The 17501-nt window shown below is 31.2% G+C and overlaps 1 protein-coding gene across 3 annotated transcripts in view; it reads right to left on the reverse strand.

The window, feature by feature from the left end:
• LOC148941358 (tribbles homolog 3-like) overlaps positions 1 to 17501 on the reverse strand; it is a 61929-nt gene that overhangs the window by 15821 nt on the left and 28607 nt on the right. For all 3 annotated transcript variants that reach the window (XM_089103789.1, XM_089103790.1, XM_089103791.1), the window contains exon 5: positions 2492 to 2692. In XM_089103789.1, the coding sequence (XP_088959915.1) occupies positions 2492 to 2692 (201 nt within the window). The remainder of the gene's footprint in view (positions 1 to 2491; positions 2693 to 17501) is intronic.

Raw genomic sequence — 17501 nt, forward strand, 5'->3', positions numbered from 1 at the left:
GATTGCCTATACTTAAAACCCTCGTTTTAAATGTCTTCTATGTATTTCTATCTCTTGGTTCAATTTTTCTTGTTATACCCCTGAAAGAGCTATTATTTAATGTTTAATACATCATTTACGAGTATAAAAGTTGTATCTTAAGCCTCATTTCCTACTCTTCATTACAATCATAATTACTAAGCGATGCCACAAAGTTAGGCGACACGTTAAGGGTTTGACCTATACAAATAGTCACAAAGAATGCGCGAACCGATAGATGGTTCAAGACCAATTTTTTTTGACAATACAAAGCTTAAATCACTTCCTATAGTGGTCAGAAGCGCAAAGGCGAAAAATCATAAAGAAAATATGAAAATCATTTTTTTTATAGATGATGAACAGTGTTTTTTTGTTGTTTTTTTTATGGCAGGGTAGTACTTATTATATTTTTTTTGTATGATATTTTTTTATACCGTTTTAATTTCAATGGATTTATTAGAACTTTAACCCTGACCAGATTTTAGATTACATTTACAACCATTTCTACTACCTACCTACGACGCATAATTGTCGAGGCTCTCTTTAAATTACTGGTATTTCTTTGTTCGCTTGTTTATCGAAGCAACCTATTATGCGCCCCCCCGGTAAAGAAAATTCTGGATCCCCCCTGGACGGCCATAGTGTTTTTTGATTTAGTTTAATATGCCCCTTAATATTTTCGGAAAGTTTCAACTTAACACCCTGGGCTGTTTCTGAGATTTTGCATATACGCCATTTTGACAGCTTGGATCATATGTCTTTTAATTCAGTTCAGCATCACCCTCAGTATTCCTCGAACATTTCTACTTAATACCCTTAGCCGTTCCCAAGACTTGCGGATGCGCCCTTTTGACCGACTGGATACATATAGTATTTTATGATTTAGTGCAATACCTCCTGAACATTCTATGAAAGTTTTAGCTTAATACCCTTAGCCGTTCAAGAGATATTGCAGGTACGCTCTTTTGACAACCAATGCATATAGTGTCTTTGATTTAACTCAACATTCCCTGCAAGTTTCAACTTAATACCCTTAGCAATTTCTGAGATATTGCACATACGCCCCTTTGACAACTTGGATGCACATAGTGTCTTCTGGTTTAGTTCAAATAAACAAGAGGGGGTGTTCGACTCCGCTCAACGTTCTCTTATGTTTCAACTCAATAGCCTTAGCCATTCCTGTTTTTTGCAGACATGCCGTTTTAACATCCTGGATGCATACTGGGTGTTTTAATTTAGTTTAATATCCCTCTCAGCATTCTCCAAAAGTTTCAACTTAATACCCTTAGCTGTTCCTGAGATATTGCTGGTACGGCCTTTTGAAAACGTGGATACACGTACTGCCTTTTTATTTAGTTCATCCCGCCCTCCCCCTAAGACATGACCTAAAGTTTAAACTTACTACTCTAAGCTGTTCCTGAGGTATTGCAGATACGCCCTTTTGACAATCTGGATGCACGTAGTGTCTTTCGGTTTTCTTCAACATCCCCCTCAACATTCCCTGAAAGTTATACCTCGATACCCCTTGTCTTTTTGGAAACGTGCGATCAAACATGCCCCCCCCCACCTTTTCCTGTAATAAAACCTATGTTTAAACAATAGGAAACTTGCATAATTTATACTCTTTGTCCCAGGGGTTGAGAGGGGTCCTGTAATATCCAGAAGAAGGGTAATAGGAACTTTCGACTATTTTGAACAAAATGAAAATCTCAAATTTTTGATCAGGGTTTGGGGGAAGCAATTAAGACGGATTTTGGAGGAGGGTTGATTGCCCTCCAATTAATTTTGACTCTAAAAAGGGCACTAGAATTTTCAGCTTCCAACCCAATGGTCCCTCTCCTACGTTTCTAGGACAAATCCTTCCAAACGAAGTGTCATGGGGAAAATATATAACTAATATGTGGAAGCCACTTTCCTCTCTAACTACGCAGCGCTATTGCACTGCCTAAAGAGGGGTTTTAAAACAAAAATGTAAGATCTTGACAAAGCTTTCTTATCTACAATCCCTATATCATAGCAGCTTACACTCAAGGTATGCGATTACTTGGCATTAAATAGTTTGAAGCTCGATAAAAAGTAAAACAATCTGGGTTTTTACTTCTTTTTTTTGTTATCTTCTCCTTCTTCTTTTCAAAGAAGAAAAGAAGGAATCAGGATTCATACCAAACTTTTAGTCACTTTACAGATTCCATAAAATTTATTATTACCTGTTCATGATAAATCACGTTTTACAGAACCAAGTAAAAAACACTAACTCCAAAACATTGTCGCGATGATAACAATTATAATTATTTCCATAAGAACTAAATTAAATGTTTGTTTACATCGAACTAATTAAAGCTAGTATACTCTTTCTGTAAAAAGAAGAAAAAGGGCTAAAAAAAAACGGTGGCTGCTTTTGTTATTGTTAACTTAAGGTTTTAAAAACCACACTAATACCTTCAGTACGGAAAAATCAATAGCTATATCTTACTTTCCACAAAGCATTGTATACATCATAATGCCAAGGCTCCAAACATCGGAAGGTCTCCCCTTATAATGACCAGCTTTTCCACCTCTTATGGCTTCAGGTGAGATATAAAAGGGGTTTGATTTCTTTGAATATCTCTTATCATCGCTCTCTCCAGGTTGCAAAAGCACACATCCATTGAGGCTCTCAATGGACAGATTCGTCCTAGAATTTAATTAAATAAAAAAAACAAGTTTTTTAAACTGAAAGTAAGGAGCGACATTAATACTTAAAACGAACAGAAATTATTCCGTATATGAAAGGGGCTGTCCCCTCCTAAACGCCTCGCTCTTTATACTAAAGTTTTTTATTGTTTTAAAAAATAAAGTTGTGAGACAGAGTCAAACTTTAGCGCAAAGAGCGAGGTGTTGAGGAGGGGACAGCCCCTTTCATATACGGAATAATTTCTGTTCGTTTTAAGTTTTAATGTCACTCCTTACTTTCAGTCTAAAAAACTTGTTTTTTTTCATTGATCGTTTTTTAGTTAATGCAGCTTTTATTTTGGCTCACCGTCATTGAATAAGTAAACAAAATTTGTATAAAAATTTTACTTTTCTTTTGCTAAATGGCTGTCTCTAAATTTGGTTTTGACGTAATTTACAAGTTACTTACGTAACGATCTTCTATATTCGTATATTTTTCTTCTGGCAAAAAATACAAAGTTGCAGATTTTTGCAGAAATGAGCTTGAAACCTATGTAATAGGGATTTTTGATACGCTGAATCTGACGGTGTGATTTTCAATAAAATCCTTTCACTTGTAGGGGATGTTTCCCCCCTCTTTAAAAAATCAGGTAAATTTTCTCAGGCTCGTAGCCTTTGATAAGTAATACTAAACTTAATAAAATTTATATATTTAGAATCAGCATTATAAGCCCATTCTTTTGATACATTTAATGAATTAATTATTCCGTTTTTAACATAAAGTTCCGTTTTTAAAAGTTTCGATTACTATTGAGCCCTATCGCTTGTTTTTTTTTATTGTTTTTTTTTATTACGTATATGTTATTACGTATATGAGGGGGTTCTCCCCTTAGTCATTACCACGCTGTTTACGTTAAAAGTTAAAAAAAATTTATTCACAAACCCCTGAATCATAAAGGCCGTTTAATTAGAATAGATAGCTCTCTTGAAAGCACTAAAAAAAAAAACTGTAGCGTAAAGAGCGAGGTATTGACTTGGTGTAGAACGCCCTAATATACGTAATAATTTCTGTTCGTTTTAAGTTCTAATGTTGCTTCTTACTTTCAGTTTAAAAAACTTGTTTTTTTTAATTTAATTTCTGATCGTTTTTTAAATAATGCTTGGAAATCCGGCACCCCCTTCATAGAAACGCCCCTTACCCCAAAGAAACATCCACCACGGAAAGATTCTCCCAAGTAACCCACTCCTCGAGCCCCCCCCCCCTCACCAGAAAAAAAATCCTTCCTGAAAATGTCTGTATACTTCCCAATAACCAATACAATATGTAAGCAAAGGGCAAAGTTCATTACTTGCAGCCCTTCCCCTGGGAACTGTGGGGGATTAAGTCATCCTAAAAGACATATTTATTAAATTTTCGACTATGCTGAACAAAATGGCTATCTCAAAATTTTAATTGTGTGACTTTAAAAAAAAAAAGCGTGGGAGGGGGCCTAGTTGCCCTCCATTTTTTGTCACTTAAAAAGAGCACCAGAACTTTTAATTTCCGTTCTAACGAGCCCTCCTACGATATTCTAGGACCACTGGGTCAATACGATTACCCCTGGGAAAAAAAAAATAATAAACACGCATCCGTGATCTTTCTTCTGGCAAAAAATTGTAAATTCCACATTTTTGTAGATATGAGCTTAAAACCTCTACAGTAGGGTTCTCTGATACGCTGAATATGATGGTGTGATTTTCATTAAGGTTCTATAACTTTTACAGGGTCTTTCCCCCTTTTTTCGAAAATCAGCCAAATTTTCTCAGGAGCGTAACTTTTTATGGGTAAAATTAAACTTGATGAAAGTTATATTTTTGTAATCAAAATTAAAATCTGATTCTTTTGATGTATCTATTGGTATCAAAATTCCGTTTTTTAGAGTTTCGGTTACCATTGAGCCGGGTCGCTCCTTACTTACAGTTCGTTACCACGAACTGTTTGAAAAGTAGTGAGAACAGGAGATGCACCCATTCTTAACAACCCAGCAGCCTTAAAGTAAATATTTCAAATTTTACTTTAATCCTTCAGATAAAATTTAATTGAACAAGATTCACGTAGCACTCACGACTATTCTTAACAATCCAGCAGCCTTAAAATAAATATTTCAGAATTTACTTTCATCCTTCAGATAAAATTCAATTGACCAGCATTCACGTATCATTCACGACTATTCTTAACAACCCAGCAGCCTTAAAAAAAATATTAGTAGTAATCAACCTTATACTTTGCTTACGCCCCTGTACCAAACAGGTTTCTGGTAGGTATAATCTGGTTTGGTGGGTATAATCTGGTTTGGTGGGATATAGTCTGGTTTGGTGGGTATAATCTGGTTTGGTGGGTACAGTCTGGTTTGCCGGGTATAGTCTGGTTTGATGGGTATAGTCTGGTTTGATGGGTATAGTCTGGTTTGGTTTTTCAAAGAGAGTGAGTATGTTATTTGCTTGCGTGTATAGGAATTCCCATGTTATTTGCTTGAATGTATAGGAATTCCTATGTTATTTGCTTGCGTGTATAGGATTTCCCATGTTATTTGCTTGCGTGTATAGGAATTCCCATGTTATTTGCTTGCATGTATAGGAATTCAAATGTTATTTGCTTGCGTGCATAGGAATTCCCATGCTATTTTAAGGGCTTATGTCACCTCCCATCCTATTATAAGAGTTTATGTCCCCTTCCTATGCTATTCCAGGAGCTTATGTTCCTTCCTATGCTATAATAAGGGCTTTTCCGTGTGGTTTTTCTTTACTTGGTACCCATTAAAAACAAAATTTTTGTTCTAAATAAGTAGTTCTTATATCTTTTAAAAGAGCTTTAAGGGGTTTGAGAGACTCGATTGACTGATTCCGTGTGGTTTTTCTTTAATTGGTGCCCATTAAAAACACAATTTTTGTGTTAAATAAGTAGTTCTTGTATCTTTTAAAAGAGCTTTAAGGGGTTTGAGACACTCTGTTGCCTGATTCCGTTTGGTTTTTCTTTACTTAGTGCTCATTAAAAACGAAATTTTTGTGTTAAATAAGTAGTTCTTGTATCTTTTAAAAGAGCTTTACGGGGTTTGAGAGACTCGGTTTTCTGATTCCGTGTGATTTTTCTTTACTTGGTACCCATTAAAAACGAAATTTTTGTGTTAAATAAGTAGTTTTTGTATCTTTTAAAATAGCTTTAAGGGGTTTGACAGACTCAGTTGCCTGATTCCGTGTGGTTTTTCTTTACTTAGTGCTCATTAAAAACGTAGTTTTCGTGTTAAATAAGCAGTTTTTGTATCATTTATAAGAACTTTAAGAGGTTTTAGGGATTCGGTTGCTTGATTACGTGTGGTTTTTCTCTACTTAGTGCTCATTAAAAATGAAGTGTTACTTTTAAATAAGTATTTCTTGTATCTTTTAAAATAGCTTTAAGGGGTTTGAGAGACTCGGTTGCCTGGTTCCATGTGGTTTTTCTTTACTTGTTGCCCATTAAAAACAAAATTTTATTAACACATTGTACACTGTGAGCAGTGTAAAAACAAATCCTCTTGATATTATTTGAAGAAATCATTCCATAAAATTTTTTTTTATTTTTTTGTGTATGTATCTTAAAATGACAAAATATGCTTACGGCTTGAACAATTGGACTCTATGATAGGTCAGAGACACGATGTTGCTTACCCACTGGTATTCTATGTCAGATTATCGACACTACCTAGTTTGTTGCATGTATTAAATCAGTATTTTTTACTCAGAGGAATACCAAACACATAAGTCACATCTTAAAAAAAAGTGAAGATGGAGCATTTTAATAAAGTGTGTTCACATAACAAGGTTATTGTAGCATTGAATGCCGAAAACGAGAAGTATTTGAACTATTAAACAAGTATAAGTGGTAGCACTATTGGAAATGTATGCATGCATTGTCATGACAGTAAGGAATTAAATTTCTTTGGAATACCGAAAAAATTCAACTCTTATGTTGGTGGTTATGCGAGATTGAGATCTCCCGAGATGATTGTACTCAAAGAGAATGCCAACATAAAAATAATCGTTGATGATAGACGACAACTCCTTGCTACTGTTGCAGGTAACACATTACCTACTGATATATCCAATCGTCAGCTTTCGGGTATTAGCATTCAATGGAAGGTCAATAAAAGAAAGGCCTACTTCTCTACTAATATCTTAAACCATATCTTGTCTACGTGCCGAAACTGTTACCTGTGTAAAAATAATGTGATAATAGACAGTGAAATTGCCAGAAAAATAAAAAGGGTATTGTCAGAAAATATCACTATGGAATATAAAGATGAATCGATGAAAAAAAAGCACCAACAAACGTTACTGCCATTGATCAAACAGTCAATGAACCAAATAATATCAAAGACGAAAAGCATATTGAGCCTGTTGATGAGACACCAGTAAAAACTGTGTATGACTCAAAATGGAATAATGGTTATTCTACTGATTACGAGCTAAAAGAAGACAATAGCTACAATATCAAGAGAGAACATGATGAACTACCTTATTGAACAGATTCAAAGTGTACAAAGTTGATCATTAATATTACTAATGTATCATCATATATTTTTATTTTAATATTCTACATAGCATTATTTCATTAAAAATATTACATTGTTATGTTTTCATTATTTTTAGAGTAAGCTAAGCTAGCATATCAAACGTTTAGAATCTCTATTAAAACATTGGAGATGTAAGAAAAGGAATTTGCATACATCTATTGTCAGACACATGGGATAACATTGACAAAATCTAGGTATCAGAATGAATACATTCATTATCAACATCCTTTATTGGATATGTCGGATAAAATTGATAAAATATAAATGTCAGAGTGAATAATTTTTTTTATCAACATCCATTGTCAGATACATCAAAGAAAATTAACAAAATCTAAATTTCAGAATAAATAAATGCTTTAACAACATCCTTTATCGGATATGTCAGATAAAATTGATATAATCTAAGTTTCAGAGTGACTAAATTCTATATCAACATTCTTTTCTCAAATACATAGGATAAAATTGACAAATTCTAAGTATTAGAGTGAATAAATTTTTTTTATCAACATCCTTTGGCAGATACGTCGGATAAAATTGACAAAATCTAAATTTCAGAAAGAATAAATTCATTATCATCATCCTTTTGTCGGATATGTCGGATAAAATTGACAAAATCTAAGTATCGGAGTGAATATTTTTTTTTTAACAACATCCCTTGTCAGATACATCGAATAAAATTGATAAAATATAAGTGCCAGAGTGAATATTTTTTTTACTATCAACATCTTTTGTCAGATACATCAAATAAAATTGACAAAATCTAAATTTTAGAATAAATAAATGCTTTAACAACATCCTTTATCTGATATGTTGGATAAAATTGACAAAAACCTAAGTGTCAGAGTGAATAAATTCTATATCAACATCCTTTTCTCGGATACATAGGATAAAATTGACAAAATCTGAATTTCAGAATTAATAAATTCATTATCAACATCCTTTGTCGGATATGTAAGATAAAATTGACAAAATCTAAATTTCAGAATGCATAAATTCTATAACAATATCCTTAATCGGATATGACGGATAAAATTGACAAAATCTAACTATCAAAGTGACTAAATTCTATATCAACATCCTTGTCTCAGACACTTACGATAAAATTGACAAATTATAGGTATTAGTTTAAGTACATTTTTTTTTTATCAACATCCTTTGTCATATAAATGAATTAAAATTTAAAAAATCAAAATTTCAGAACGAATAAATTCATTATCAACATCTTTTATCGGATATGTCGGATAAAATTGACAAAATATAAGTGTCAGAGTGAATAATTTTTTTATCAACATCCTTTGTCAGATACATCAAGTAAAATTGACAAAATCTAAATTTCAGAATGAATAAATGCTTTAACAACATCCTTTATCGGATATGTCGGATAAAGTTGACAAAATCTATGTATCAGAGTGACTAAATTCTATATCAACATCCTTTTCTCAGATACATAGGATAAAATTGACAAAATCTAAATTTCAGAATGAATAAATTCATTATCAACATCCTTTGTCGGATATGTCGGATAAAATTGACATAATCTAAATTTCAGAATAAATAAATGCTTTAACATTATCCTTTATCGGATATGTCTGATAAAATTGACAAAATCAAAGTGTCAGAGTGAATAAATTTTTTTTTATCAACATCCTTTGACAGATACATCGGACAAAATTGACAAAATCTAAATTTCAGAATGAATAAATTCATTACCAACATCCTTTGTCGGATATGTCGGATAAAATTGACAAAATCTAAATTTCAGAATGAATAAATGTTATAACAATATCCTTTGCCAGATATATCGAATAAAATTGATAAAATATAAATGCCAGAGTGAATAATTTTGTTTTATTATCAACATCCTTTGTCAGATACATCAAATAAAATTGACAAAATCTAAATTTCAATATAAATAAATGCTTTAACAACATACTTTATCGGATATGTCGGATAAAATAGACAAAATCTAAGTGACAGAGTGAATAAATTTTTTTTATCAACATCCTTTTCTCGGATACTTATCGGATATGTCGGATAAAATTGACAAATTCTAAGTGTTAGAGTGAATAATTTTTTTCGAGGTTGCGCGCTCGTAACCTCGTCTAAATGAACCTTAAAAAATGAAATAAAGCTATGTCGACTTTGCATGTTGATATAAAATATATCCCTAAAATAACTTATGGAGTTACCATACGAAGGTCAAAACTATGGCTCGTGAGGGGATCGAACCCTCGACCTTCGCGTTATTAGCATGAAGCTCTAACCAACTGAGCTAACAAGCCATTAAGAATATTATCACTCTAACACTTAGATTTTGTTAATTTTAATCTATGTATCCGAGAAAAGGATGTTGATATAGAATTTAATCTCACTGATACTTAGATTTTGTCAATTTTAACCAACGAATCCGATGAAGGATGTTGTTAAAGCATTTATTCATTCTGATATTTAAATTTTGTCAATTTTTATTCGATGCATCTGACAATGGACGTTGATAAAAAAAATTTATTCACTCTGACACTTAGATTCTGTCAATTTTTTTCAATGTATCTGGCATAGGATTTTGATAAAAAAAATTATTCACTCTGATGCTTAGATTTTGTCAATATTATCTGACATATTTGACAAAGGATGTTGATAATTAATTTATTCACTCTGATACTTAGATTTTGTAAATTTTGTACTATGTATCTGGCAAAGGATGTTGATAAAAAAAAATTTATTCACTCTAAGACTTAGAATTTGTCAATTATATCCTATGTATTTCAGAAAAGGATGTTGATATGGAATATAGTCACTTTAATACTTAGATTTTGTCTATTTTATCCGACATATCCGATATAGGATATTGTTATAGCATTTATTCATTCTGAAATTTAGATTTTGTCTATTTTATCCGACATATCCGACAAAGGATGTTGATAATGAATTTATTCATTCTGAAATTCAGATTTTGTCAATTTTATCCTATGTATCTGATGTATAATTTAATCTCACTGATACTTAGATTTTGTCAGTTTTAACCAGTGAATCCGGTGAAGGATGTTGTTAAAGCATTTTTTAATTCTGATATTTAAATTTTGTCAATTTTTATTCGATGCATCTGACAAAGGATGTTGATAAAAAAAAAATTATTCACTCTGACACTTAGATTCTGTCAATTTTTTTCGATGTATCTGACAAAGGATGTTGATAAAAAAAAAATGTTTTCGATGTATCTGGCAAAGGATGTTGATAAAAAAAAAATATTCACTCTGATGCTTAGATTTTGTCAATTTTATCCGACATATTCGACAAAGGATGTTGATAATGAATTTATTCACTCTGATACTTAGATCATGTCAATTTTATCCTATGTATCTGCCAATGGATGTTGATAAAAAAATTTATTCACTCTAACACTTAGAATTTGTCAATTTTATTCTACGTATCCCAGAAAAGGATGTTGATATAGAATTTAGTCATTCTGATACTTAAGATTTTGTCAATTTTATCCAACATATCCGATATGGGTTATTGTTATAGCTTTTATTCATTCTGAAATTTAGATTCTGTCTATTTTATCTGACAAATGCGACAAAGGATGATGATTTTGAATTAATTCATTATTAAATGTATATTTTGTCCATTTTATCATGTATCTCCGAGAAAAGGATGTTTATAAAAAAAAAATTATTAACTCTGACACTTAGATTCTGTCAAGTTTATCCTATGTATCCGAGAAAAGGATGTTGATATAGAATTTAGTCAGTTTGATAGTTAGATTTTGTCAATATTATCCGACAAATCCGATGAAGGATGTTGTTAAAGCATTTATTCATTCTGATATTTAAATTTTGTCAATTTCTTTCCGAGATATCCGATAAAGGATATTGTTATAGCATTTATTCATTCTGAAAATTAGATTTTGTCAATTTTATCCGACATATCCGACAAAGGATGTTGATAAAAAAATTTATTCACTCTAACATTGAGAATTTGTCATTGAGAATTTATTCACTCTAACATTGAGAAACTATTCACTCTAGAATTTGTCAGTTTTATCCAATGTATCTGGCAAAGGATGTTGAAAAAAAATTATTCACTTTAACACTTAGAATTTGTCAATTTTATCCTATGTATCCGAGAAAAGGATGTGGATATATAATTGAGTCACTCTGATACTTATATTTTGCCAATTTTATCCGACATATACCGATAATGGATATTGTTATAGCATTTATTCATTCTGAAATTTAGATTTTGTCAATTTTATCCGACATGTCCGACAAAGGATGTTAATAATGAATTTATTCATTCTGAAATTCAGATTTCGTCAATTTTTTCCTATGTATCCGAGAAAAGGATGTTGATAAAAAAAATTTATTCCCTATAACACTTAGATTCTGTCAATTTTATCCTATGTATCCGAGAAAAAGTTGTTGATATAGAATTTAGTCACTCTGATATTTAGATTTTGTCAATTTTATCTGACATATCCGATAAAGGATGTTGTTAAAGCATTTATTTATTCTGAAATTTAGATTTTTTCAATTTTATTTGATGTATCTGACAAAGGATGTTGATAATGAATTTATTCATTCTGAAATTTATATTTTGTCAATTTTATCCGATGTATCTGCCAAAGGATGTTGATAAAAAAAATTATTCACTCTAACACTTAGAATTTGTCAATTTTATCCGACATATCCGATAAGTATCCGAGAAAAGGATGTTGATAAAAAAATTTATTCACTCTGTCACTTAGATTTTGTCTATTTTATCCGACATATCCGATAAAGGATGTTGTTAAAGCATTTATTTATATTAAAATTTAGATTTTGTCAATTTTATTTTATGTATCTGCCAAATGATGTCGATAATAAAAAAAAATTATTTACTCTGTTCCTTGTATTGTTTAACTTTTATTCGGATCATGTGGCAAAGTATATTGTTATAACAATTATTTATTCTGACTTTAGAATTTCGTCAATTTTATACGTTACATCAAACAAACGAGTCTGATTATTAATATATTCTTTCTGACAGTTATATTTTGTCAATTTTGTCTGATGCATCTGTCAAAGGATGTTGATAAAAAAAAATATATTCACTCTGATACTTATATTTTGTCAATTTTATCAGACATATCCGATAATGGATGTTGTTAAAGCATTTATTTATTCTGAAATTTAGATTATGTCAATTTTATCCGACATATCCGACAAAGGATGTTGATAATGAATTTATTCATTCTGAAATTTAGATTTTGTCAATTTTATCCTATGTATCTGAGAAAAGGATGTTTATATAAAATTTAGTCACTCTGATACGTAGATTGTGTAAATTTTATCCATCATATCCGATAAAGGATGTTTTTAAAGCAGGTATTCATTCTGAAATTTAGATTTTGTCAATTTTACTTGATGTATCTGACAAAGGATGTTGATAAAAAAAATTATTCAATCTGACACTTATATTTTTTCAATTTTATCAGACAAATCCAATAAAGGATGTTGATATTGAATTTATTCGCTCTGAAATTTAGATTTTCTTATTTTTATTTGATGTATCTGACAAAGGATGTTGATAAAAAAAATGTATTCACACTGACACTTAGAATTTGTCAATTTTATCCTATGTGTCTGAGAAAAGGATGTTGATATAGAATTTAGTCACTTTTATAGTTAGATTTTGTCAATTTTAAACCGACATATCCTATTAAGGATATTGTTATAGCATTTATTCATTCTGAAATTTAGATTTTGTCAATTTTATCCGACATATCCGACAAAGGATGTTGATAATGAATTTATTCATTCTGAAATTAAGATTTTGTCAATTTTATCATATGTATCCGAGAAAAGGATGTTGATATAAAATTTATTCACTCCGACACTTATATTTTGTCAATTTTATCCGACATATTCGATAAAGGATGTTGTTAGAGCATTTATTTATTCTGAAATTTAGATTTTGTCAATCTTATTTGATGTATTTCAAAAAGGACGTTGATAGTAAAAAAAAATTTTCACTCTGGCACTTATATTTTATAAATTTTATTTGATGTATCTGACAAGGGATGTTGTTAAAAAAAAAATATTCACTCCGATACTTAGATTTTGTCAATTTTATCCGACATATCCGACAAAAGGATGTTGATAATGAATTTATTCATTCTGAAATTTAGATTTTGTCAATTTTATCCGACGTATCTGACAAAGGATGTTTATAAAAAAAAATTATTCACTCTAAGATATAGATTATGACAATTTTATCCTATGTATCTGAGAAAAGGATGTTGATAAAGAATTTAGTCACTCTGATGCTTAGATTATGTCAATTTTATCTGTCATATCCGATAAAGGATGTTGTTAAAGCATTTATTTATTCTGAAATTTAGATTTTGTCAATTTTATTTGATGTATCTGACAATGGATATTGATAAAAAAATTATTCACTGAGAAATTTATATTTTGCAAATTTTATCTGACATATCTAACGAGAGGTGTTGATGATGAATTTATTCATTGTATTACATAGAGTTTTTCAATTTCATTCCATGTGCCTGACAATAGCTGTTTGCATATTTCCTTTTTTATATCTCCAATGTTTTAACAGATATTCTAAACGTTTGATGTGCTAGCTTAAGTTACTCTAAAAATAATGAACACATAACAATGTAATATTTTTAATGAAATAATGCTACGTAGAATATTAATACAAAAATATATTATGATACATTATTAATATCAATGATTAAATTTGGACATTTTGAATCTGTTCCATTAAATAGTACACTCTGTTCTCTCTTGATATTGTTGCTATTGTTTTCTCTTATTTCATAATCAGTAGAATAATCATTGTTTCGTTTTGAGTCATAAACAGTTTTTACTGTTGTCTCATCAACAGGCTGAATATGCTTTTCGTCTTTGATATTATTTGGTTCATTGACTGTTTGACCAATGGCAGTAACGTTTGTTGGTGCTTTGTTTTTCATCGATTCATGTTTATATTCCATAGTGATATTTTTTGACAATGCCCTTTTTATTTTTCTGGCAATTTCACTGTCTATTATCACATTATTTTTACACAGGTACCAGTTTCGGCACGTAGACAAGATATGGTTTACGATATTAGTAGAAGAGTAGGCCTTTCTTTTATTGATCTTCCGTTGAATGCTAATACCCGAAAGCTGACGATTGGATGTATCAGTAGGTAATGTGTTACTTGCAACAGTAGCAAGGAGTTGTCTTCTATCATCAACGATTATTTTTATGTTGGCATTCTCTTTGAGTACAATCATCTCTGAAGATCTCAATCTCGCATATCCACCAACATAAGAGTTGAATTTTTTCGGTATTCCAAAGAAATTTAATTCCTTACTGTCATGACAATGCATGCATACATTTCCAATAGTGCTACCACTTGTACTTGTTTCATAGTTCAAATACTTCTCCTTGTCGGCATTCAATGCTACAAAAACCTTGTTATGTGAACACACTTTATTAAAATGCTCCATCTTCACTTTTTTTTTTAAGATATGACTTATGTGTTTATAGTTCCTCTGCGTAAAAAATACTTATTTAATACATACAACAAACTAGGTAGTGTCAATATACGGAGATAGAATACAAGTGGGAAAGCCACATCGTGTCTCTGACTAATCATAGAGCACAATTGTTAGAGCCGTAAGCATATTTTGTCATTTTAAGATACGTACAAAAAAAAAAAAATTTATGTAATGATTTTTTCAAATAATATCAAGAGGACTTGTTTTTACACTGCTCAAAGTTTAGAATTTGTTAAAAAAATTTTGTTTTTAATGGTACACAAGTAGAGAAAAACCACATGGAATCAGGCAACCGAGTCTTTCAAACTCCTAAAAGGTCTTTTAAAACATACAATAACTAATTATATAACACAAAAACTTCGTTTTTAATGAGCACTAAGTAGAGAAAAACCACACGGAATCAAGCAACTGAGTCTCTCAAACCCCTTAAAGCTATTTTAAAAATTACAAAAACTACTTATTTAACACAAAAACTTCGTTTTTAATGAGCACTAAGTAAAGAAAAACCACACGGAATCAGGCAACTGAGTCTGTCAAACCCCTTAAAGCTCTTTTAAAAGATCCAACCACTACTTATTTAACACAAAAATTTCGTTTTTAATGGGCATCACGTAAAGAAAAATCACACGGAATCAGACAACCGAGTCTCTCAAACCCCGTAAAGCTCTTTTAAAAGATACAATAATTACTTATTTAACACAAAAATTTCGTTTTTAATGAGCACTAAGTAAAGAAAAACCAAACGGAATCAGGCAACAGAGTGTCTCAAACCCCGTAAAGCTCTTTTAAAAGATACAAGAACTACTTATTTAACACAAAAATTGTGTTTTTAACGGGCACCAAGTAAAGAAAAACCACACGGAATCCGGCAATCGAGTCTCTCAAACCCCGTAAAGCTCTTTTAAAAGATATAAGAACTACTTATTTAACACAAAAATTTTGTTTTTAATGGGTACAAAGTAAAGAAAAACCACACAGAAAAGCCCTTATAATAGCATAGGAAGGAACATAAGCTCCTGGAATAGCATAGGAAGGGGACATAAACTCTTATAATGGCATGGGAGGTGACATAAGCCCTTAAAATAGCATGGGAATTCCTATACACGCAAGCAAATAACATGGGAATTCCTAGACATGCAAGCAAATAACATGGGAATTCCTATACACGCAAGCAAATAACTTGGGAATTACTATAAATGAAAGCAAATAACAAGGGAATTCCTATACATGCAAGCAAATAACTTGGGAATTCCTATACACGCAAACAAATAACATGGGAATTCCTATACATGCAAGCAAATAACATGGGAATTCCTATACACGCAAGCAAATAACATAGTCACTCTCTTTGAAAAACCAAACCAGACTATACCCATCAAACCAGACTATACCCATCAAACCAGATTATACCCGCAAAACCAGACTGTACCCACCAAACCAGATTATACCCACCAAACCAGACTGTACCCACCAAACCAGATTATACCCACCAAACCAGATTATACCCACCAGAAACCTGTTTGGTACAGGGGCGTAAGAAAAGTATAAGGTTGATTACTACTAATATTTCAGATTTTACTTCAATCCTTCAGATAAAACTCAATTGAACAGCATTCACGACTATTCTTAACAACCCAGCAGCCTTAAAATAAATATTTCAGATTTTGCTTTAATCCTTCAGATAAAATTCAACTGAACAGCACTCACGACTATTCTTAACAACCCAGCAGCCTTAAAATAAATATTTCAGATTTTGCTTTAATCCTTCAGATAAAATTCAACTGAACAACATTCACGACTATTCTTAACAACCTATCAGCCTTAAAATAAATATTTCAGATTTTACTTTATCCTTCAGATAAAATTCAATTGAACAACATTCAGCTGACACTAGTGAAATCTACGCAGGTAGATACATTAAAAGAAATTATTCTGTAGCGTTAAAAACTTTTTAAATTGATATAGTAGGATGGTCTGTTAAGATAAATAATTGTCAACGGAATAAAGAGTTAAAACATAAGCTTTTAATAGTAAATAAAGTTTAATTTCTGCACAGCACTGAAACAATGTAAAACGATACAAAATTTATATTTTCTTTATTTGCATCTTTTCTTAAGATTCTTGTGAAATAAGCTTCTTTAGGATTCCTTCGTGGCATAATTGGACCTTAGAAGGTCTATAGGAAATTGTTTTGAACTTGGATAACGAAAGCCAGTTGGACAAAAGCTTTTATTGGAACTTGAATTTTTCTTTTCGTAGCAATTTTGAAACAATCTTTTCAGGATTTCCAGGATTTCCAGGCTTTTTCCTTGAAAAGCCTGGAACTTTCTTTGGCCAGTAATAAAATCAAATAATTAATACTGTTACATACCCCCTCGTGGGGTCGAGGGAGGGGGTCGTGTCTGTTAACACATGGTGTTTATTACAAATTACCTGTTAAAAGTTCGGAGAACTTTAATTTTTTTAAATAAAATATTTTTATTGAGAAAAGGTTAGGTGAAAATAGATAAATATTGAGATATTTTTAAAGAAAATTTGAAGGTCACCGAGAGGAGAGGAGGCGGGATTTAATTAAAAAAAAAAAAAAAGTTCGGAGAATGCAATCTTTTGAGATTAGTGTTTGACTGCTGGTATCATGGCCGTCAGCATGTTATTTTTTCAAAACCTATTTTTTACGAAAGGTACGTAAT

This window comes from Artemia sp. Qi Xiang Cuo, chromosome 18 (genome assembly GCF_049724085.1).
Source record: "Artemia sp. Qi Xiang Cuo chromosome 18, ASM4972408v1, whole genome shotgun sequence".
Taxonomy (NCBI): domain Eukaryota; kingdom Metazoa; phylum Arthropoda; class Branchiopoda; order Anostraca; family Artemiidae; genus Artemia; species Artemia sp. Qi Xiang Cuo.